Source organism: Aotus nancymaae, unplaced genomic scaffold (assembly GCF_030222135.1).
Source record: "Aotus nancymaae isolate 86718 unplaced genomic scaffold, 86718_ANA_hifiasm-v0.15.2.pri h1tg000014l, whole genome shotgun sequence".
NCBI classification, from domain to species: Eukaryota; Metazoa; Chordata; class Mammalia; order Primates; family Aotidae; genus Aotus; species Aotus nancymaae.
The window spans coordinates 36,149,264-36,174,117 of record NW_026988425.1 but is presented as its reverse complement, the minus strand read 5'-3'; the positions used below and the strand labels follow the sequence as shown (position 1 = coordinate 36,174,117).

The 24,854-nt window shown below is 36.1% G+C and overlaps 1 protein-coding gene across 5 annotated transcripts in view; it reads right to left on the bottom strand.

Annotated features, from left to right (window-relative positions):
• Positions 1-637: 637 nt before the first annotated feature.
• NIPBL (NIPBL cohesin loading factor) overlaps positions 638-24,854 on the bottom strand; it is a 207,565-nt gene continuing 183,348 nt past the window's right edge. For 3 of the 5 annotated variants that reach the window (XM_012459994.3, XM_012459995.3, XM_012459998.3), the window contains 13 exons: positions 21,910-22,050; positions 21,660-21,753; positions 20,782-20,936; positions 20,191-20,281; positions 17,439-17,612; positions 16,832-17,022; positions 14,296-14,403; positions 13,586-13,786; positions 8,510-8,656; positions 6,678-6,952; positions 4,796-4,970; positions 2,175-2,363; positions 638-1,624 (listed from right to left, as the gene is read on the bottom strand). In XM_012459994.3, the coding sequence (XP_012315417.2) occupies positions 1,259-1,624; positions 2,175-2,363; positions 4,796-4,970; positions 6,678-6,952; positions 8,510-8,656; positions 13,586-13,786; positions 14,296-14,403; positions 16,832-17,022; positions 17,439-17,612; positions 20,191-20,281; positions 20,782-20,936; positions 21,660-21,753; positions 21,910-22,050 (2,307 nt within the window). In that variant the 3' untranslated portion in view covers positions 638-1,258. Of the gene's footprint in view, positions 1,625-2,133; positions 2,364-4,795; positions 4,971-6,677; positions 6,953-8,509; positions 8,657-13,585; positions 13,787-14,295; positions 14,404-16,831; positions 17,023-17,438; positions 17,613-17,834; positions 17,985-20,190; positions 20,282-20,781; positions 20,937-21,659; positions 21,754-21,909; positions 22,051-24,854 lie in introns of those variants that run through there. The other 2 variants (XM_012459996.3, XM_064375929.1) reach the window with 2 other exon arrangements.

Below are 24,854 nucleotides of genomic sequence, written 5' to 3'. Positions count from 1 at the left end.
GTCAAGATATCTGCAGTAAGTCATGTGTAAATGACAACTGTTCCCAAAAGACTTATGAATAGAAAGCTTTCAGAATAGAAAATGAATAAACATCTCAACAAGTAAAATTACTTTTCCGCATTAAAAAATAATTTGTGAAAAATGTAGTGAGTGTAATTATGAAGTGTCATACTCATTTCAACTCTATTTCTAAAGTAACATGACATCATTTTAACTAAGAGAAATGCTGGTTTTCCAAATAGCAGGTTACCTTTACCCGAGGTTTAAAAAATAAATATCAGCATCATGACAGCACTAGAAAGAAATTGAAGCATACAAGGAATAAACTATAGTTTCTTTTTATATCAAAATGTACTCTTGAAAATGTGTTTGGCACAGTGCTAAATCATATATAGTTAATACTAAATATTGCAGGATACAATAAAACCCTGGAGTTAATTGTTTACACCCTCTTATGGGAATGAAAATAATCGATACCAATTATTCAGAAGTCAGCCTATACAAACTGTATAAACAATATTTTATGTTTTGCTTTGAAAACCAGTGATATAATAAATTTTACATAAAAGACTGCAAAATAATATAAATGGATTTAAACAGATTTTTACAATAAGAAATTCAAATGGAAACAGACAAGTAACAAAGAGAAGTAAAAAAATTTATTGCAGTATTCGCTCCACCAGATTACCTGGGGATCCCTTTTCTTGTATTGTTTTCAGGGTGACCTAATACATCAAAATCTACATTTACAAAAACTCCTTCTGCAGATAGGTCACAGATACTGCATGCTTTTTTTTTTTTTTTCAACAGAATAAATTATATATCCAGGAGATTCTGCCATTTTACAGCCTGGAAAAAACAATGCTTCCCTGGAAACTGGGCTAAGCTAAAGAAAGCCATCCGCTGCTAGGTTAAACTCCAAGAACACTTTATTAAGAACATTAACAGACTAATTTCCAACATTCACTTGTTTATTTTTTTTAAACAGAAAGTTTTTTTTTTCCAAGATATAAACAATTTTTGTTAAACTATAATACAGTGGGAGTAAAAATGAACTGAGAATCTGTTTCTGCTGCACAACAGCGAAGGGAGCTCCCACAAAAATGTTTGCCCAACATTTCCTTCTTTTGTTCCTGCATCCCAGGTTCCACTTACTCTTCATAAAACTGATATTTTTTTTTTTGCCAGAATGTTGATATTTCAAGTTTTTCTGCCTTTTAAAAAAATTCCTGTAAATTTGGCTGCATGTACAAATTCATTAGCTGGAAGTCCCATCCTTGGCGGCATACAGGGATCGTAAAGTCTGAACAACTTTATTAGTCAGCTTATTAGCACTCGTTAGAGCAATTTTTTTGTAAATAATGTCTGACTCTTTAATAGTGTCTACCCAAGGCACCAGTTTGCGGCCATCACGGCGCTTAGCCTCAGTCCAGGAGCCACTGTAGGAGCCTGCCATCCACTGAACACTGAAGCCATTGCTGGTTTTCTGTACTACTCTTGCAATTTGTGGTCGATCTTTGTACTTTGGACAGCAAATAGCGATGACATCCATGACGTCAACACTTTCATTCATCTGTGCTGCCAACTCCGTAGAGTCTGAATTTCGTTTTGACCTTCTCAATGACTAAAACATTGGGAGGGGGGAAAAAAGACCAAGTGTTACACAAAAGAATTTTAGTGAAATTATTGTTTTTATTGCTTTTAATCCCTTGACGCCGGGAGTTGGGATTTCCCGGCACACTTCCATTGCCGGCAATGAGACGCACCGTGACCGCCAGCGCCAAGGGGTTAACATATACTTGTAAAACCATATAACTCTTAATTTGTACCCGTGTCTTTACTCTTATTGATATATAAAATTATATATACATATGAACCATAAAGCTACATAAAACTTAGCAACAATAAAAATAACACACATTAATACAATTCAAAGAAAAATTAATAACCCTTTATGCTGGATAAATCTCATTTCTGTTTTTTTATTGTCTTTTATGTTATACTTTCTACAAAAGGATGTATAAATGGGTAAGTAGAGAATCTCTATCTACAAAATGTTCTTTCTTTTAAGTATTACATTACTTGGTGTACATTTATAGACTGACATATATAAGCACATAAAAATCATTTTACGTAATACGCTGCGAAATACGTTGACTCCTCCTCCGCCTCACCCCTGAAGTGCCTCCTCCTCTATCCTCCCCATCACTTTCATCATCTTCTGTCTCTGCTGCTGTATTATTTTTAGGGCTGCCTCCTCCAAGCAGTGAGGTAATTGCTTTGTTCCGAGCATTTGTGCTAGCTGACACCTCCCCTTCTTCCTCTTCTTCATCAGGGTCCAGATGTTCCATGAGAAGTTTGAACTACAAAAGATAGATATTATTTCAGAATTTTAAGTAAATATTTCAAGGAAGATTGTCAAATTCCTAAATGTTTTCTATGGCAGTAGTTTGGTGTGGGTGAAACAGATGTTAGCCATCGTCTAAGTCAGGGGTTGGTAAACATTTTCTGGAAACAGCCAGATGGTAAATATTTTTCACTTTGAAGGCCATATAGTCTGTCACAACTACCCAACTCTGCCACTGTAGTATAAAAGCAGCTACAGACAAACAAATGAATGGGCATGAATGTTTTCAGTAAAAACATTGTCTTATTTACAAAAACAGGCAAAGGGTTAGATATAAAAATAGCCAGAGTTTGCAGACCCTTGGTCCAAGTCATCAAGCAACCAAGTAATAATTACTGATAGACATTTTCTACTTATCTGCCCTCTTTACTCTCTGCTAAAGATAAGAGGATTCAAGAGGAAGCAAAGAATGTTGAAAAATTTTAAATGTTAACTAAACTATTTTTTAATTTTAGAGTGTAAGGTTTGCAAAGTCAATGAATAATATGAAAGCCACTGTGGAGATTATATTCTTAGTTCAAAAAACCTTATTTTTATGTTCAGCTACTTTAAAGTAGTTTTTTTTTTTTTTTTTTTTTTTTTTTTTTTAAGAAAAATAGAAACGGAGTTTTGCCAATTTGGCCAAACTGGTCTCAAACCTCTGGCGTCAAGTGATCTGCCCACCTCACTCGCCCAAAGTGCTGGGATTACAGGCCTGAGCCACCACATCTGGACTAAGTAGATTAAAAATATAAAACTTTATTTTTATTTTTTAGGATAGTCCTCCAGTTTCAAAAAAATTTTTAAAAACTTTTTTATTGTGGTAAAATACAAATAACAAAATTTGCCAGCTTAATCTTTTTTTTTTCTTTTAAAATTGAGACAGGGTCTCTGTCACCTAGGCTGAAGTGCAGTGGCACAATCAAGGCTCACTGTAGCCTCCACCTCCCAGGCTTAGGTGGTCCTCCCACCTCAGCCCCCCTAGTAGCTGGGACTACAGGTGTGCACCACTGTGTCTGGCTAATTTTTGTACGTTTTGTAGAGATGGGGTCTTGCCCTCGTGCTCAGGCTGGCCGGGACCTCCTGGACTCAGGCAATCCTCCTACTTAGGCCTCCCAAAGTGCTAAGATTACAGGTGTAAGCCATGATGCGCAGCCTACCAGATTAACCATTTTAAATGTGTAATTCATTGGCATGTTGTACAACTATCACCACTATCCATTTCCAGAGCTGTTTCTTTCGTTTTTTTAATCACTGCAAACTGCAACTCTGTGCTCATTAAACAATAATTCCTCATTCATTGGTAACCTCTATTCTATTCTCTGTCTCTATTTTAAAAGAACATTTTATATACATACACTGACATACTTGTTAAGTGAGAATATGTACATATATATATTGGCATTACTCATATAAGAATAAATGAAAAATTAATAATATTGGTTGTCAGAAAAGGAACAGAATGGCCAAACAGGGTAAGAGGATGATTGCTTGCAGTTTTACCTCTTATGAAATATAAGCCATGTATTTTTCTGAATTAAAAACAGCCCTCTGTATCCCCAGATTCCACATCTGTGAATTCAACCCATGGTGGATCAAAAAATATTTGGAAAATGCCAGTATAAAAAGTAACATTACAATAAAAAATAATACAACTTTAAAAACAATGCAGTAGAACAAGTATGTACATAGCATTTACACTGTATTAGGTATTATAACTAAGCTAGATACGATTTAAAGTATAAGGAAGGATGTACGTAGGTTACATGGAAATACTATGCCTTAATTTTTCTGAGACAGGGTTTCACTCCTGTCACCCAGCATAGGCTGTAGTGGTGCTATCACGGGTCACTGTAACCTCCGCCTCCCAGGCTCAAGTGCTTCTCCTACCTCAGCCTCCTGAGTAGCTGGGACTACAGGTGCATGCCACTGCCTCCTGCTAATTTTTGTATTTTTTGTAGATATGGGGATTTGCCATGTTGCCCAGGCTGGTCTCAAACTCCTGAGCTGAAGTGATCCACCTGCCATGGCCTCCCAAAGTGCTGGGATGACAGGCGTGAGCCACCACGCCTGGCCTACTACGCCATTTTTTATTAGGCCCTTGAATATCGGAGGATTTGGGTATCCCTGAGGGGACCTGGAACCAATTTCCCATGGATACCAGGGGACAACTACAGAACACACACACAGGTTTTCCTATAACCTTTCATTTTCACTAAAATAAAATTATTAATGGGTTACTGTTTCTGAAGAAAAAATAATTAGGATGCCATGGGTCCAATGGGAAAGACAAAGTAACTCATTAAAACCACATAGAGAGAAATTATCTCGATACTTCCACTGGCCCCCCAAATTTACTTTTCAAAAAAGTCCTTATGAGAAGTAAAAGCTTTTGGTTTTACTACTCACATCTAGATACTGTTTTACTATATTCCTCTTCACCTCTTCAGTGATTTTGGAATTAGCCATGTCACTCCTCAGGAAGTCCAGTGTTTGTTTTGGATGAAAATGAACTCCTGTTTTTCGGTTTATCGCTTTATCATATACTTTTGCAGATTCAGATGGAGAGTACTTCTGAATTTTACTGTTTTGGGAAAACAAAACCAAAAACTTTAAAACTATGGAAGCAACATATTTGAGGAAATCCAATTATAGATAGGAAGCATCATATTAACGAAATTAATTTCTCATGTCTATTTTTAATACTACTGTGATCCTAGAATAGTTTCAATACAATTACGTAATATCACCTAACTGGTTTACTTCTTTCTACTAGTTGCCCCCACCCCCATCCCACCTATCCGTTCTCTATATAGTGGCCAGAATGATTGTTTATAAACCTGTTTCAGGTTATTAACAACTCTACTTAAAAATCTTTCCAACTCCTTAACATTACCTCAAAACTTTACAAGGTTTTAAATTATTTTGTATGTTGCCAACATTTAACATTAAGATATTGCTTATAAGGCCAGGGGCAGTGGCCCTTGCCTATAATCTCAGAGATTTGGGAGACCAGGGTGGGAGGATCACTTGAGGCCAGGAGTTTAAGACTACCCTGGGCAACACAGCTAGATATCATTTCTACAAGTAAAAAATTTAAAGAATTAGCTGGGTGTGGTGGCATGCATATGTACTCCCAGCTACTCGGGTGGCTGAAGTGGGAGGATTACTTGAGTCCAGGAGTTTACGATTGCATCACTGCACTTCAGCCTGGGCATCTGAGTGAGACACTGTCTTAATCAAATACAGAGATATTGCTCTTAAAAATCTGGATTTCTAGTGTCTCCAGAAAAAGTGGGAGCTCTGGCCACATCATGCTCACCCTCTCCTTTGGCAACAAGCTTATGGAAACTTGAGACAGATCCACTTAAATGACCTCTTTATATGAAACACACTCTTTCCAGTTCGCCACTGACCAGATGGCTTGTAACATTTCACTTTGTGATTCCTAATCTTAGATTTCAATGAATGTAAAAAAAATGACCAAAATGACCAAAATTCCATGGGTACAGGGAGAAAAGAGATAACTTGAATGATTAATGGTGGGTAAAACTACAGGGTGTTTATAATAGCTGTACCTTTTCTCTCTCTTATTTTATAGAGTACTTGAAAGATTATTTGAGTTCTGTTAGAGCTCAGTTTAGTTGGTTTACATCTGTTACTACAGAGCTCTTTAAAAACTTAAACTTGTAATCTGTTTTAAGGTTAGCCTGATTCTTTTTAAGGAAATCAACAAAATAAGCCCTTTAAATTTGTAATGCATTATCACCAAGTAAAGGAATATGTTTTCTTCCCTTTAATGAAAAAAGAAATTAAGGCATGTTACACAACAGAATACTATACAGCAAGAGAACAAACTCCTTTTTAAAAAAGGAACATTTCTAACATTAAAGTAAGCATGCAAACAATACTAAGTTTCATATTTATTATTATTATTATTATTATTTTTAGACAGAGTCTTGCTCTGTTGCCCAGGGTGGAGTACACAGTGGCATAATCTCAGCTCACTGCAATCTCCACTTCCCAGGTTTCAAGCAATTCTCCTGCTTCAGCCTCCCGAGTAGCTGGGATCACAGGTGTGCACCACCACGCCCAGCTAATTTTCATATTTTTAGTAGAGATGGGTTTCACCATGTTGGCCAGGCTGGTCTTGAACTCCTGACCTCAAGTGATCTGCCCACCTCCACCTCCCAAAGTGCTGGGATTACAGGCGCTTGAGCCACTGTGCCCGGCCCATATTTATCATTTGGAGAGAGTAAAGTTTTTTCTCTCACTGCTTATGTAACCTTACCTATCAGAAAATCCACAAAGATTCTTCAAATGTTGTTTTAACATTAGAAGCAATAAAATACCCTGGGACACATTTGCAAATTCAATTAAAGGAGCTGAATTTTCTGGCAAACATTTCATCACTGAATTTATATCGTCTTCTGAATCTGAATCTGAATCTGAATCTACACGTTTCCGTGACTTCCGAGGCCTGGAAACTTCTTCTTCACTCTCGCTTGACTCATTTTCCTTACTAGGTGATGATTTTCTCTCTTTCCTTTTGTCCTTTACCATAGACTGAAAGAAAAAATTGTTTGTTAAACAAAAAAGCCAAAATGCCACTAATAAATATAAGCATACCCATTAAAGAGCTTGAAAAAGCTTCCTTAAACTAATATTTTATAAATCTCTTGACTTTATATCAACAAATGGAGATGTAATCCTTAGGGGATAATAATCTTCTAAAACTAAATAAAATTATATATAATATCTACCCCCTCCCCCACAACCACTCCTTCCAAAAAAAATCCTTCTGAAATATCATTCAAAGGGAAACAATTTTCTTCTAAGCATAGTAATAAAAGACAGTTATAAAAGTATCAATTTGGTGCATAGGTAAGCCATTATAGAGGAAAAAGTAGTAATTATAATTGAACTGAGGAGAATAAAGTAATCTTGAACATCCCCAGCTTCTATCAAACTCTCCTTTTCAAGAACATTTCAGCAAGATAGTAAACAACTTTCTCTGAAGACTTAAATCCTGTTTCTTTGCACTTTATGAAAATGCTAGCTCTTAGAAACAAAGTCAACTGAATTTAAGCAGGTTGTGAGGTGTGTGTGTGTGGGGGGGCACACATTATAATAACATTTATTCAAAACTGGAAGAAACATTTACAAAGACAGCCATACTAGTAAGTAGGTAAAATAAGAGAAGCTGAGGGCTGAAGCTCCTGGGAAAGAATTAACTTCTCAAACTTAAATGTACATATTAACATATGTGGATTTTGTTAAAGATGCAGATTCTGTTTCAGCAGATCTGGGTGGGGTCTGAAGTTCTGCAGCTTTAATAGCTCTTAGATGAAACCACTGCTGCTGGTGTGTGATCTACACTTCAAATAGTAAGGGTTTAGACACTTCTGTAATTCTAGCCCTTTGGAAGCATCTAAAATAATCTGTCTGATTTACTAGCCTGACAAGGCTGAGTTTTGAGCAATACAATTGTATAAAATGACATCTATTTGAATCATTAGGTACATGAGAATATTCTATTCAATTTGTAAAGAATTTACTGAGTGATTACTAGGTGCCTAGTGCCGGAGCAGGTACTTCTATAATTAAATTCCATTTCTCCTAAAGTCACGACAGAAGGTTCAACAAAAAATTTAGTAAAGATTTTGCACACAATATGCCAACTCTATTACGGTGCTGTAGTTAAGGAATAAAAAAGTCAATGGTGCCATAAATTTTCTGTCTAAGTGTAAAAAGCTATATGTTTTCATGTGTAATGCTGTGATTACAGCATTCAAGATTTACAGAATAATGTTTTAAAATGGGGTTTAAATGAATATATGAATGGATGCAAAACATTTAAGGTCAGTCCTTGAAAAGTGAGAGAAATAAATGGGATGGCTTATCAACAGAGCAATCCATATATGTATTTTAGATCTTTCTAAATAGAAGTGGCAATGTACTTCCTCTCCCAATTCAAGTTAATTTAAGTACTGCCCAGATTTCATTAAGTTCACTTAGAAGGATTTTATATACTTGTGAAAAGAATAATAAGAAACAAAACAGTGAAAACAGCATGCCTGCACTTTCATATATGCATTAAGAATAGTAATGTGTGTAACTTACCTCCTTGAATGACTGCAGTAGGTTACTACCAGAAACTGAGAGTGTAATGTCTATATGATGCATTATAAACAACGGCTCTTCCTGTGTCTGGTATGGAAAACAGGCTAGATTGTCTGCTATATACAAGAGCATAGTCACTTCTGTTTTCTGTAAATTTTAAGAAAAAGCATACATGTTTAGCGGATAATCTAGAAACACATCCAAAAAAGCTTTTTTAGAAAAAATACAGGGCACTTTCACCTCAGTTAATGTTGGACACAGACAGGCAGACACACACACACAAGGAGAGAGTGGGGAGAGACACAGAGAGAGAGAGAGAGAGAGAGGAGGAGGGAGAGAAATAGGAGGGACAGAGAGGGGAAAAAGGGAGAGGAAGAGCGGTAGAAGAAAAGTGAGAAGGGGAAACAGAAATGGATTTTATAAAATAAACATGCCCATTTTAAATTTTTTAATGACTTACATCATGCTATCTCAAGAGAGGAGGTGAAATTTTTTATTACATACATGTGAAATTCCTTGAAGTTTTCTTAGAGTGTATGAAATCTTTATGATAAAACCATACCGTATCAGAAAGTATGCATGAAAGTTCTAATTATATGACTGTGCTACTAAGAGTTTAACCCATATGGAGATCAGTTACACACAGTTACTATTGTTTCCTCAAAAGAACTAGTAATTATAGTACTAATACATAGGTTAAAAGAATAAACCAAAATCCATGTACTCATAAACACTTGTCAGTATCCTGAGTATATGTAATTCAGAATGTCAGAGTTGTTTTGACAGTGCTACCAGTTTCACACTATAAAAACTCTGAGGTAGGCGAAATTTAAGAGAAAAATTATGGTTATTATTAGTTGTTTGCTTTAAAAAGAAGTAACAGACTTCAAGCATTTCATGATCATATAGAATATAAACAGAAAGGCATGTTAACATTCAAATTTATTTTAAATATTTATAGCTCAAGGAAAAAAAAAGCTCACAACTAAAAAACACTCCCTCCTACCATGTACTGTCCCCTGCTGTGAAAACGACATAAAACCCAACAGCAGCAGCAGCAGCAAGATCCCACAATACAGATGTAATAAGCTTGCTATTCATAAGAGTATCACTCTCACTCTATTTTTACAATATGTATCAACATCAACATGTTACAGATGAAAAAATGTGGACATAAACCCCTACCTCATCTATCAGTTTTAACACTATAATTTATGTATATATTTTCAAAACTCTGAAATTCTTCAACATCCATAAAAGCCCTGTATTGCTCTTTCCTTTCAAAATCAAAGTTCTTCAAAGAATAGTTTAGACTGCTCCTCCCATGTCTTTCCCAATATATATATATATTTTTAAAGGAGACTTCGGTTTCTCGAGTAGCTAGGTAGCTAGGAGTATAGCTGCATGCCACCAGGCCTAAGTTTTTATTTTTCAATTGTTGTAGAGACAGGGTCTCACTATGTTGCCCAGGCTGGTATGGAACTCCTGGGCTCAAGTGATCATCCGGCCTTGAGTGCTGGGATTAAAAGCATGAGTCATCTCACCTGACCCTCACTCTTCAATTACAATCTGCTTTTGTCCCTCACTGCTAGACTGTTTTTGCCCACGAAGTTTACCATTCTACTCTATTTTTCTCTTCTTAACTCTCCTTGACTTCTCAGTAGCATTTGACACTATTATCCACACTTTCCTTCCTGAAATCTTCTTCTTCCTTAGTTTTCTCTTCCTAGCTCTTTGCCTACTCCCCTTTTATGCACTCCTCAAACCAACTCCTTTGCAATCTGACTGTGGCAACAATCCTATTATTCGTTCAGCTGCTCAAAACAAAAATATTCCAGTTGTCCACTGACTACTCTTTTCACACAGTCTCATTTAATTCTTTCCTCAAATTTCTCCTTTATTATCCATTCTTTTTTTTTTTTTTAAACTTAGAGGGAGTTCGCTCTGTTGCCCAGGCTGGAGTACAGTGGTGCGATCTCAGCTCACTGCCCATCTCTGCTGCCCAGGTTGAAGTGATTCTCATGCCTCAGCCTCCTGAGGTGCACGGCACCACGCCCGGCTAATCTTTTTGTATTTTTAGTAGAGACGGGGTTTTGCCATGTTGGCCAGGCTGTTCTCAAACTCCTGGCCTCAGGTGATCTAACTGTCTCAGCCTTCCAAAGTGCTGAGATTACACGTGTGAGCCACCATGCCCAGCCTCTACTATCCATTCTGTTTCTCCCCTACTGTTATCATAATAGTTTAATCCCTTATTACCTCCAGTGTGAAAACAATGCTAAAAATTCATCTTCCTAAACTGCTCTTTGGCAGTTGTCCTCATTATTTTATTCAAACACTTCCAATGTTTTTTTGCCATCTACAGGATCCTCTTTATACTACTCCTCATTATGACCTTTCTGCCCCAAATAATCTATTCATTATTTCCCACACATTCTTATCTTTGTATTTTAAATTAAATTTTTGGCCCTGACTGAAACATTTTCCTTTACTGCTTTATTTTATTTTATTATTTATTTATTTACTGAGACAGACTCTAGCTCTGTTGTCCAGGCTGGAGTGCAGTGGCATGATTTCGGCTCACTGCAACCTCTGCCTCCTGTGTTCAAGCAATTCTCCTACCTCAGCTTCCCGAGTAGCTGTGATTACAGGTGCCCGCCACCACGCCCAGCTAATTTTTTTGTATTTTTAGTAGAGATGAGGTTTCACCTCTTGGCCAGGCTGGTCTCAAACTCCTGACCTCGTGATCTGCCCGCTTCAGCCTCCCAAAGTGCTGGGATTACAAGCATGAGCCACCGAGGCTGGCCCCTTCCCTGCTTTATATAGCCGATCCCTCTCATTCTATCCCTCTAGGCCTTCAGGGATTTTTTTCCTTGTCTGACATTCTTTGTTGTTGCAGGTAGTCAGAAGAAAGCATTGCGTTGTGAGAGCTGGGTTTCCAGTTTAGCATTTCAAATGCTGAGATGACAGAACATCTAGTCAATGACATAGAGCAGGTGTGAAACCATACAGGAATGAAGCTCTTTTGGAGAGAGGCAAGGACTGAAGCAAAATCATCAATACAAACCATCAGGACACTCAGGATATACTAACCACAAACACTATTAATTTTGTGTCCAATCCCCACAATTGGAGGTAAAATCCTTTCAGGGCAAAAGCACTATGTCATATCATTTGGCACTTTTAGTATAGTGTCCTATACACAATGCAAACTTAATACTGATAATGATATGATGATAATGTTGATGATAGTACCTGAACAAGTCTAGTAAGATATCTACACTATGGTAATCATAATTTTGCTTTATGGTAAAAATCTGCTGTCAGGCTAACAAGTAATTAAAATATTTCTTTTGTTATTATTATTATTATTTTGACACAGAGTCTCACTCTGTCACCCAGGCTGGAGTGCAGTGGCGTGATCTCAGCTCACTGTAACCTCTGTCTCCTGGGTTCAAACAATTCTCCTGCCTCAACCTCCTGAGTAGCTGAGATTACAGGTGTGTGCCACCACACCTGGCTAATTTTTTCTATTTTTAGTAGAGACAGAGTTTCACCATGTTGGTCAGGGTGGTCTCAAACTCCTGACCTTGTAATCTGGTCACCTTGGCTTCCCAAAGTGCTGAGATTATAGGCATGAGCCACTGTGCCCACCCTCTTTTGTTGTTTTAAAAACTGCTATACACATAGATTCATGTGAGCTCTGTGTGGGCAGAAACCACAATTGTCTTTACTATTTTATGCTCATTAAACTTCTTAACACAATGGCTGGTAAATAGCAGATGCTGAATAAATATTGTATAAGATAAATAAATTAAAAGGTAAACTTAAAAAACAGAATATTCAGTTTTCTTGGCCTAGGGTCCTGGCCAATGCAACTAGTGCAACAGCCAGAAGCGTCAAAATGGTAATTATGGTAATTCCCCCTTATTGCTGTTTTGCTTTCCATAGTTTCAGTTACCCTTGGTCCACCAAAGTCCAAAAATAGATGAGTAAAATATAACAAGGTATTCTGAGAGACAGAGAAAAAGCAAGATCTCATTCATGTAACTTTTATTACAGTATACTGCTATAATTGGTCTATCGTTGTTAATCTCTTACTGTGACTAACAGAGAAAAAAATGTCATTCATGTAACATATTACAGTATACTGTTATAATTGCTCTATTTTATTATCTCTTACTGTAACTAATATATAAATTAAAACTTTAACTTAGGTTTGTATGTATAGGAAAAAACAGTACAGTCATGTGCTATATAATATATAACCATGTTTCAATCAATGACAAACCACATATATGATTATGGCCCCATAAGATTATCCTATCATATTTTTACTGTACCTTTTCTATGTTTAGATATGTTTAGATACACAAATACTTACCATTGTGTTACAGTTATCTACAGTATTCAGTATAGTAACCTGCTGTACAGGTTTGTAGCCTAGGAACAATATAGCCTAGGTAGGCTACAACATCTAGGTTTGTGTAAGTAAGATGTTCACACAGCAATGAAATTGCCTAATTAAGCTTTTCTCCAAATGTATCCCTGTCATTAAGTGATACATGACTGTATATATAAGATTTAGTACTATCCATGGTTTCATGCATCCATTGGGGGTCATGAAATGTATCTTTAAGGATAAGGAGGACTACTATACACAAAAGTGGGCTCTTCATTAAGAGAAGTCAAGTTGAACAACTAGGGATCTCAACAGCCAAAAACCTAGAGCAGTTATTCTCTAACAATATTTGAGTCTTACTTATTCAGGTAATTGATTCCCAAAGTTATTAGTTTAGTGATGTAGCTTATTGAAAGATAAGCTTACAGGAACTCTTATCAAAGTTTATAGGATATTCAGTATGGAGGCGCAATTATACATTATTCCTCATTACACTTATTCTCACATAAAATTTCCCCCTTAATTTTGACTGTGCACTTTGAAAATAAGAAGATTAAGAAAACATTTAATGAAGTTACTATAATATACTAATAAGATGGTAATATTTAAAAAATGGTGACTAGCCATAAAATTTCTAGAACATTTATTTTCTTAAAATAATAAGTTTTTATGCTTACTGCTGTGTCATCAAAGAGGTTGAGTAAAGAAATAAGAAAGGCTCGTCTGTGTTGGCGGTTTCCACGGATCATGGAGTAAAGGTGTGAACATAAAGCGCTAGAGGACTCGTCTTGTCTGAAACCCCTTACAGGATCTTTAAGGCATGTGTTGATTGCCTGTTGTACCTGGTAAGACATCTTCATACCAGCCACTGCTTTCATCTGAAATCAATAAAGGTCTCATTTTTGTCAGGGAAATTAAAAGACACAAATTATAGATATACTTAGAGCATTACGTTCTGAGGCTAGCTTCGTTATTTGGTTTTCTTAATTAAAATAATACGAATCACAGAATGAAGTGCTAGAGGGAACAGTAGAGATTTTCTCTTACAATCCCTCATTTCAAAGTTTTCTCTTACAATCCCTCATTTCAAAGAAGGAAAAAAAATGAAGCCTAGAAGAGTCATTGCAGCCAAGTTCATATAGTAGGATGTAAAATCTAGTTTCCTGATTTCTAGTCCAGTGTGCTTGCTAAACTGTCACCTCTAGATCAATCTTAATTTTAAACTAGAATAAACACCTTGGGAGACTAACTTAGTTGCATGTTTAGAAGATAAGTACTAAGTAAGACATTTTATTCCAATTATGAATGTGGGCAGGACATTTATCAAAGAAACACTTTACTCAAGAAAAATGCTTAAATTTAGGTTGTAAAATGTTAAAATACGTACATGAATGAATCCGGCATATTTTTTGTCTATTTCCACAAGTTGCTGATCAGCCTTGTTCCGCATAGCAGGTTCTGGGTCTGTGCCCATAGCAATTAAATACGGCACACACTGGAAATAAAAATAAAAAATTTATGAGATATCACAGTAGTAAAAACTCTCTCTGTATTTAAACATGTCAAAACTTTTTACATATCTGAGATATATGATTTTAACCTTATAGGCTTTCCTATAAAGGCTGTGTTTTAGTTTCTTTTTCAAATGATAAATCTTTCTTGAGATTTAGCTTAAATCCAGAAAGCACTGGAGCATCAGCAAAAATACTGATGTGGTAAAATTTAAACAATTTCATTGTAAATTTAAGGTGCTTTAAAATAAAGTATTCTCACACTAAGAATATTTAAGATTATGATATAGACTACAAATATACAATGCAATAGTTTTTAAAGCTTGACTGAATTTGCCTTGTGAAGAGAATATAGGACAAATAGTAATTTGTTTTCCATACTCAAAGCTAGGAAAATATAATTGCTTTTTAAAGTTGATTTCAGATGTGGCTTACAGGATCAGAGAGTTGATAACAGACATATTCACTGTACTTCTAAAGTCAAAACAGCACTACTATGTTAAGTGAGTCTGAATCAAAAAGCAATAAGAAGGCCAGAAAAACAGTAACAAACATAACGTAACTTTAAAATATAGACATGGCTCTAAATGAAAGAGATAATCATGTTAAATCCTGAATCAGGAAAGAAAAAAGGCTATAGGGTGTGTGTGGTGGCTTATGCCTGTAATTCCAGCACTTTGGGACACTGAGGCAAGGTGGATCACTTGAGCTCAGGAGTTTGAGACTAGCCTGGCCAACATGGTGAAATCCCATCTCTAAAAAAATTACAAAAAGGTGGCGTACACCTGTAGTCTCAGCTACTTGGGAGGTTGAGGTGGGAAGATTGCTTGAGGCCAGGAGGCAGAGGCTGCAAGTGAGCTGAGACTGTGTTACTGCACTCCAGCCTGGGCAACAGAGCGAGATCCTGTCTTAAAAAAAGAAAAAAGGCTAAAGAGAATGCTTTAGGTTAACTAGCAGAATCTGAAAATGAACTGTATATTAGATAATATTGTATCAATGTTAAACTTCCTAAATTTAATAATTATATTATGGTTTTATAAGAGAATGTCCTTGTTCTTAGAAAATATATGCTGAAGTGTTCAGTGGTAAAGAATCATAATTATCTGAAACTTCCTGCCAAATGATTCAGAAAAAAGTAGATGTATAAAGAAAGAGAGATAAAGCAATTGCGGCAAAATGTCAACAAATGGTGAATATAGGTGAGGTATAAAGGACTTCATTGTATCACTTTTGCAATTTCTTTGTGTGAATTTTTTTTTGAGATGGAGTCTCCCTCTGTCAGCCAGGCTGGAGTGCAATGGTCCTGTCTCAGCTCACTGTAACCTCTGCCTCCTGGGTTCAAGTGATTTTCCTGCGTCAGCCTACCATGTAGCTGGACTACAGGCATGCACAACCACACCTTGTTAATTTTTGTATTTTTAGTAGAGACAGTGTGTCACCATGTTGGCTAGTGTGGTTTTGATCTCCTGACCCAAGTGATCCACCCACCTCAGCCTCCCAAAGTGCAGGAAGCCATTGCACCCGGCTCCTTTGTGTGAAATTAAAAAAAAAGTTTAAAAAGCATACATAATAAAAAGCACCCAACAAAGAGCCCTCAGTAATTCCCAAAGGTGACGGTTTCAATGTACTACTGTTACACTGTAATGTATGATTCTTTATGATAATAGCCCTGAGTCATGAAGAACAGGATAAACATTTGTTAACATGCTTTGTTTCAGGACATAGGGAAGACCACAGCATAATTAAATATAGCATATTTTAGAAAAAGTTTCATTAAAAATAGCCAATATAAAAATCTTAAAGGGTATAGACTCTGCTTATTTAATATATACACTTTTGTAGCCTATGGCACTATTTTGACCATCAGATGAATATATACTACTACATCAGTACTGGCTGCCAATCTTCAGTAATACTAATTTCTTTATTACATCGTTTTGCCCTCTTATCAATGCTATGAGGTGTTCGTAGCCGATGTTATCCCCAACTTAAAAATGAAAAAATTGAGATTATATAATTTACTTTTCTGTGGACTAAGACTCCACCCTTTTAAACAGATTATACTTTTAAACCCAGTTAACTCTCTTCACATTATAGATTGTTGGATCTCAGGGACAAAAGAAAATATGAATTAAAACAAATATATCATCCCTACTTAGAAAAATAACTTGAGTATATGTTCTGCCAACAGAAATTACAAGTTTGTTTATAACAGAGACTGTATTATGAATATATGGGTATTTTACAGTAATGATAACTCAAGAGATTGTTTAAAACTTTTAGATTCTTAAGAGTTTAGTACAAAGAAGAGTAGGTACAACAAAGAACTACTTATTCTCTATAATCACAATGTATCAAATGACAACTAATCTGGCTCTCTTAGAGGGTGCTGCTGCCATAAAACATGCTTACCTGAACTGGATGAATAAGACCTTGATTTAGAGTCAATGCGATGACATTTAGGGCAAAGTGGCGCACACTTGACTGAGTGTGAAAAAATGCCTCAAGCACCTGTTTGAGGTAAAGCTGCATGATGGAACTACTCATCCCTGAGGAAACATCACCCATTTCTTTTAAGTCTTCCTGTTTTGCAACTTTCTTCCCTACAAAAGGAAGCAAAGGATAAACCCATATTAAGAGCACACATACTAACTTTACCAAATTTTTCAAAATTAGGCCCTAACCAAAATCACAAAACGCTATAGCTAGTGTTCTGGTTCAGTGTGTGTGTGTGTGTGTGTGTGTGTGTGTGTGTCAGAGGCCCCTTTGAGAACCCAATGAGAATCTATAATATCTCTCCTCCCTCTAAATGTTATGTTTACACACATATAAAATTTTAGAACTATTTTAGAGAATTTAAGAATATGCTAAAGCCTAGCTATAGACCTCAGCACAAGGACTGCTATTTAACTGAATTTCTTCATCCAACAGATAAGGAACTTTAGATATTTAGATTAAAGAAGATAAAGCCATATAGTATAACTGTAGTTGTGAAATTTGAAAATATATTTTCACTTACAGTCTCTATCTGCCTGCTGCATACGTGTATCTTCTTCTTGTAGGTAGGTCTGGAGATTTTTTAACACTTGAATTTTTAAATTGACTGAAGAATTCTTATCGGATAAAATATTATTATATAGATTCTTCACTTCTTGCTCAAACATTAGACTTGGATGCTGAATAAAGGCAAATCCTATGGGAGAGGGGAAAAATCTCATCATATATTCATATTAAAATTAAATAAATTTAATAAATGTTAATAAATGATATAAACAGCTCCTTATTTCAAAATAAATAAATAAATAAAACAACTGGAAGAATATGCTGGTGGCCTTACCTAGAGAAGTATTAGAGCAGGTACTTCTTTCCCCATGAATTAAAAACAAGAAATTGCATTTCAAAGGAGAATTTCACACAAGAGGAAACCTTGAGGAGGGAGCAGGGCCTAGTGGCTAGGGGAGTGGATTAGGAGTCAGGAGTCTTGGGTTCTATTCCTGGCTCCACCACTGACTTGTAGTGTGACCTTGGGTGAGTCACATAATCTCTCTGTGCCTCAATTCTCCATCTGTAAAATGGGGATAATAATATTTACCACCCACCTACCTCAAAGGGAGGTTTTCAGGATTTAAGAAGTAATGTCTGCAAACATTTTTCAGATCCCCAGGAGAAGGTAATACATCGACATTATTTTTTTTTAATTAAAATATATTCATTTGATGAAACAATAATAAACCAGAGCTAAAAGTATCTTCCATTTCTTTCTCATATGGCATTATAATGAGGCCACAATGCTAAATCCTATAACCACGGATTAATAAGTAGCAATATAATATTGTTATCTATGCTTATTTGTATATAATATTTGAGAAAAAATGAAGATCTCTGATGATAGCAAGTGTTATTGATAACAAACAACAAACTAAACTCAAAGCATAGAGTGATCAGATAACTAGCCCAAGGTCACTCAGGATAACTATGGCCCAGGCAAGATGTCTTTTATTAACTGGTCTAGAGGCAATATTTTCTGGATAGTGCTTCTTTAAGTTAAAACTTCATCTTTTTGTACTCTGAAATAGTTGTAACACTATTAGTTTTGCCACTCCGTATAAATTATGTCCAGGCTGAATATTTAATACATAATTGGCTTGAAGGTAATATTGCACTGATTTAACTCCTTAGTAAGTGATGTCTGACTTTTTACTCTATGTGCTATAAGCAATTTTCAAAAAGGGATGGAGGAGGAATAAAATAAGATTTCAATTTATTTCCAGATATCATAAACATGATTTAGTAAGATTTAGGTAACTCAAAATCTTTTCGTACTCATTTTTGTTCAAAAGACTAATATAAATAACTACTCATGCATATTCAAGTATAGATCTTAAATGTAATACGAAAACACAATTTCCAAATAAGTTATTAATCTCATTAATAGCTTTATGTGTATAGTCGTCGCTTGGTATCCATGGAGGATTGGTTCCAGAACCTCCCAGGGATACCAAAATCTGTGAATTCTCAAGTCCCCGATATAAAATGGGGCAGTATTTGTATATAACCTATTCACATCCTCCTGTATACTTTAAATCATCTCTATTTATATGTAATACAATGTAAATGCTATATAAATTGCTGTTTAGAGAATAATGACAAGAAAAAAGCTTGTATATATTTAGTATAGGTGCAATTTTTTTTCTCAGTATTTTTGATCCTTGGTAGATAAATCCACAGATATGAAACCTATGGATATGGAAAGCCAACTGTATTTGTACAAAACAAACAACAACAACGAAAGACAAAAACCTGGACAGACTGTTCTTGCATTTTTTTGAAGTGCATTCAATTCAGGTACTTTAATGTCATTCTCCTCCTATTTCCTAATATTTGAATTCCTTCCTAGAAATAAGCCACATAGACCTGCCTAAAAATTGCAAAACATGTTTTTATTATATCAGTGCTTCCTGAAAAAATAATATGGAACAGGTATATATCCAAAATTGCTCCTTCTGGGTTGCTTACTATTTGCTTTTATATAAATAAGTCAGTGTAGACTGATCATTGTTTTAACTAGATGTGGCAGCTTCCTGCAGTGATAAAGCTTTGCAATGAAAAAGAAAGATTAAAAAAATACAGGCCGGGCGCGGTGGCTCAAGCCTGTAATCCTAGCACTTTGGGAGGCCGAGGCGGGTGGATCACGAGGTCAAGAGATCGAGACCATCCTGGTCAACATGGTGAAACCCCGTCTCTACTAAAAATACAAAAAATTAGCTGGGCATGGTGGCGCGTGCCTGTAATCCCAGCTACTCAGGAGGCTGAGGCAGGAGAATTGCCTGAATCCGGGAGGCGGAGGTTGCGGTGAGCCGAGATCGCGCCATTGCACTCCAGCCTGGGTAATGAGCGAAACTCCATCTCAAAAAAAAAAAAAAAATACAAAGAGCACAGAATTCTTCTACATTATTTTTCTTTATCAAAGGGCTTTAATGAATGTTCGTAAGATACCCTATGAGGAGGAGCAGAAGTAGTGTTAGCTCCATTTTACTAATGAAGAAACTGATGAACAGACAAGTGGCTTGCTCAAGGTTACCCAGGAAGTCAATGGCCATAACGAGAATGCAACCCAGTTGTTTTAATCCCCAGACATACATTCTATATACCAAACCCTACTGCTAATAAAAACATATTTAAATATATCAACTTAGATTCTCAATATTTAAAAATGTGCTCTACCCCTCTCAAATAGCTACAAATTATAAAGAAATTTAGACTGAACTTACCTAGACCAATGATAGCTTTTGTTTGTACTTCTTCATCTGAATGTTTTGTAAAATACATTAATAGTTCAAGTACTTTGTCTTTTATGTTAACCTAAGGGAGGGAAAACACATTAAAGTATTCATGAAGAATAATTCAGATTAATTTTCAACTATAAAGGAAAAAAAATACCAAAAGACAATGAGAATTTCTGTATGTGAACTTTATTTAAAAAATAAGTAACCAATTCCATTTATTTTAGAACAGTGGCATTCAAATTATCAGTCTGACAAAAAAGCTTGTTTCAGAATATAAATCAGTGCATTGTTCTCTTCACTGAAAAAAAAATTTTTTTAAGTCAGCTGTTGATGTCAACAGTGTGCCTACTGTTATAAAGCTGATATAACTTGTCAGGGAAATTTCATTATCTGGTTACATGCCAGTAACAGTTCATGGATTTGCAACCAGTCTGAGGACCATGCTTTGAGTAGCACTGTTTTCAGAATTCTCATTAAACCAGACTACTCTAATGTTGCCTTCATTCTGGGTCATTACTGTCATTCTCAGATCACAGTGCTATACAGTTCTATGTTTTATATCATTACTATTTTTACCTTGCTGTTGCCTTTAAAATCTTCCAGATCAAAATCAAAATGCCGACATAGTGCTCCAACCGTGAAAAGGGATCTAAGAAGTGCTGGTTTGTTTGTTAGAAGTGAAGTGTTATTTGGGTCCTCTTGGTGCTGACTTTTTAATTTTGAAATGGCACCTAATAAAGATAAGTAATATTTATTTATAATAAACCCTTTATCTTTGATTTACTATGTTCAAATAATTACTACTCATGAATTACAATTTTTTTTTTGAGATGGAGTCTCACTCTGTTGCCCAGGTTGTTGTGCAGTGATGTAATCTTGGCTCGTTGCAACCTCTGCCTCACAGGTTCAAGCAATTCTCCTGCCTGAGCCACCCAAGTAGCCAGGATTACAGTTGTGTGCCACCATGCCTGGCAAATTTTTCTATTTTTAGTAGAGAGATGGAGTTTCACCATGTTGGCCAGGCTGGTCTCAAACTTCCGACCACAGGTGATCCACCCACCTCGCCCTCCCAAAGTGCTGGGATTTCAGGCGTGAGTCACTGTGCCTGGCCAATTAATTTTTACTAATGGTTCTAAATATTAAATATGTCTAGAATTACAAGGGCACTCTTTAGAGTCTAAAATAATTAATGTACGCTAATTTAAATTTTACTTCTCACCTAGTACGCAAAGTTTGCCCACCTTTACTTATCAGGAGATAAATTTCTGAAGTAATCATAGTGAGTTCTTAAGGGAATACAAAAGACACTAGAAAATATTATTTCTGAGAGAGGACCAAGGTGTCACACCTCATAATTTCCTTGATTCTAGCCTTTTATCAAATGTGTTTAAAATGAGCTGGACACACTGCAGGAACTAGTGGAATAATTTTTAAAACCCTGGTATTGAACTTACCATAGTATCTATTGAAACAAGCCCAAACAAATTTAAAATTTTGTGTCACTTTATTTACAACAGCCCCAAGACAGCTCACACAATGTTGCACTACCTAAAAGATAGAAAATGTCTGTTTAGATAAAAATTAAAGATAAAAATATACTATTAAAAAACAGCTTTTTATAACTATTTGCTTTAAAAATGATATTAACAAAATACATTAGAACTTTATACTAATGAATAAAGAAATGGTAAACTGAGTGCTTACAGTCATGCCATATTTGATGATGAGCTTCATTAGATCTTCTTCAATAGTGGCAAGGAAAGTTTCACTTGGATGCTCCATCAGTGGTACAACTAGCTCTAGAATTTTTGCAACATTGCAGATAACCATGAAATCATTTTGAGTCTATAAGAATAAAATTAATGCTTTATGAACATCCAAAACCACTGCAGATAACCATGAAATCATTTTGTGTCTATAAGAATAAAATCAATGCTCTATGAATATCCAAAACCTGAAAATAAACTATATACAGCTTTACGTATTTGGGGGCAGAAATAGGTCATTCTGCATGTAAAGGTTGAGTTAAAAAAACAAGTATATTAGAAAGAACTTTTTTTCCCCCAAGGTATGGAAGGAGAAGTACCAGCATGTCAGAAATATGGACTGACAACTTACCAAAATGTGACTTTGGGGTCACTTAATCACAATGTTAAAGTTATATTTTTTCCCTTTGTATAATGCTATCAATATGTAAATACCTTTGTTTAGAAGTTATATTTTTTGTCTTTGTATAATGCTGTCAATATGTAAATACATTTGTTTAGAAGGTATTTACATATTGACAGCATTATACAAAGACTGGCACAGTTTTTAAGATTAGTATTTTCCAAGCTGTGCATGTTAACCCAGCAGTTCTCAACCAGGTTAAGTAAGCTTCTTCCCCTGTACCCTGACACGGGGGTATTTGGCAGTGTCTGGAGACATTTCTGGTTGTCACAATGGGAGTCACTACTGGCATCTAATGGCTAGAGACCAGAGATGCTGCTAAATATCCTGCATGCACAGAACAGTCCTTGACAACAAAGAATAATCTCGTCCTATCAATAGTGCTGAGGTTGAGAAACCCTGTGTTAAAATTTTCTGATAGATAAAAATGTAGAATCTTAGAACTAGAAAAAAGACTTCTCTATTTTTAAGACACAGTCTTGCTCAATTGCCCAGGTTGGAGTGCAGTGGCATAATCATAGCTCAATGCAATCCTGAACTCGAGCGATTTTCCTTACAGTCTCTCGAGTAGCTAGGACTACAGGCACATAACACCACACCCGGCTAATTTCTTAATTTTAATTTTTGTAAAGACGGGATCTCATTATGTTGCCCATGCTGGTTTTGAATTCCTGACCTCAAGTGATCCTCCCGCCTTGGACACCCAAAGCACTGGGATTATAGGTGTGAGTCACCATGCTCAGGCTAGGACTTATTTATTTTAAATTTAAATGTGTATTTCTTTAATTAGGAAAACTAACCATGTATAAAAAAATAGGTAGAGACTTTAAAAACAAAACAAGAAGCACAAAAGGATTTATAATAAAAGTCTTGTTCCTACTCATCCTCCAGCCACATAGCTCATTTCCCCAAAGGCAACCAAAGGGGTGTGTGTGTGTGTGTGTGTGTGTGTGTGTGTGTGTGTGTGTATGTGTAGTAAGGTTTTCAATGCATGTTTTTTTTCCTTGAGACGGAGTTTTGTTCTTGTTGCCCAGGCTGGAGTGCAATGCTGCGATCTCAGCTCACTGCAACCTCTGCCTCTGGGGTTCAAGTGATTCTCCTGTCTCAGCCTCCCGAGTAGCTGGGATTACAAGCATATGCCATAATGCCCGGCTTTTTTTTTTTTTTTTGTATTTTTAGCAGAGATGGGATTTCATCATACTGGTCAGGCTGGTCTCGAACTCCTGACCTCAGGTGATTCACCCACCTTGGCCTCCCAAAGTGCTGGGATTACAGGCGTAAGCCACTGTGCCCAGCCTCAATGCATGTTTTTAAACTACTACTCCTCACTGTTAGTAATGGACTACCTGCACTCAGTTTGGACTTTTTAAGCTCATTATGTCACTACTTAAAAACATTCCCACCACTTGGCTTGTGGGAGTATTAATTAAAAAAAAATTCCAACCTCATATTCATCCTTCCTTTTAGAATCTCCACAGGATTAAAAAGAAAAGATAAATTCTTTTTAGGTAGCATAGAAATCCTGTTGTTTCCTGTAATAAGTAAAAGTAGGTCTAGGGATGGCAGAATTTTCACTGGGTAAGACAAATTCATTTGAGAACCAGTGCCAGCATTTTACTTAAAAAAAAAAAAAAAAAAATGCAGTGGCTAGGCACGGTGGCTCACACCTGTAATCCCAACACTTTGGGAGGCTGAGGTGGGCGGATCACAAGGTCAGGAGTTTGAGACCAGTCTGGCCAACATGCCGACACAGTAAAACCTGTCTCTACTAAAAATACAAAAAATTAGCGGGGTGTGGTGGTGTGTGCTTGTAATCCTAGCTACTCAGGAGGTTGAGGCAGGAGAGTCACGTGAACCCAGGAGGTGGAGGCTGCAGTAAGCCAAGATCCCGTCATTGCACTCCAGCCCAAAAGACAATGCAAGACTCTGTCCCCCCCCAAAAAAAAAAGAAAAAAGAAAAGAAAAAAGAAGAAAAATGGTATTTTCTGAACATTCTTTTAACATATTGGCCTGGAAAATCAAGTAAAATATCTTAATTTCTAGAAGAAAAATTTAAAGAAAGATGGAAACCATAAAGTAAAAGAGCAACAGAACAGGAAAAAATATTTGCAATGAAAATACTATAAGATGGCTTAATATCTAAAATATTTAAATTATTTAAAGAGCTCTCCTAAAAAAAGGCCTACAATTCAAAGGTAAAATGGGTGAATGATATGAAAATGATATGAACAGTGAATTCACAGTAAAGCAAGCCCAACTGGTCAGTACCATGAAAAGATGCTCAACCTTCTTGGCAATCAGGGAGGGAAACAACTGAAGCAATGATGAATTATTCCTTTCCACCTGTTAGACTGGCAAAGAGTACTAAAATAATGACAATGATTGTCATATACAGCTTTCCAAAAGGCTGTATAAAACACATCCACCACATGGCAAGATCAACTAAAAATCAAAACCACAACAACCATTGTTTCAACCTA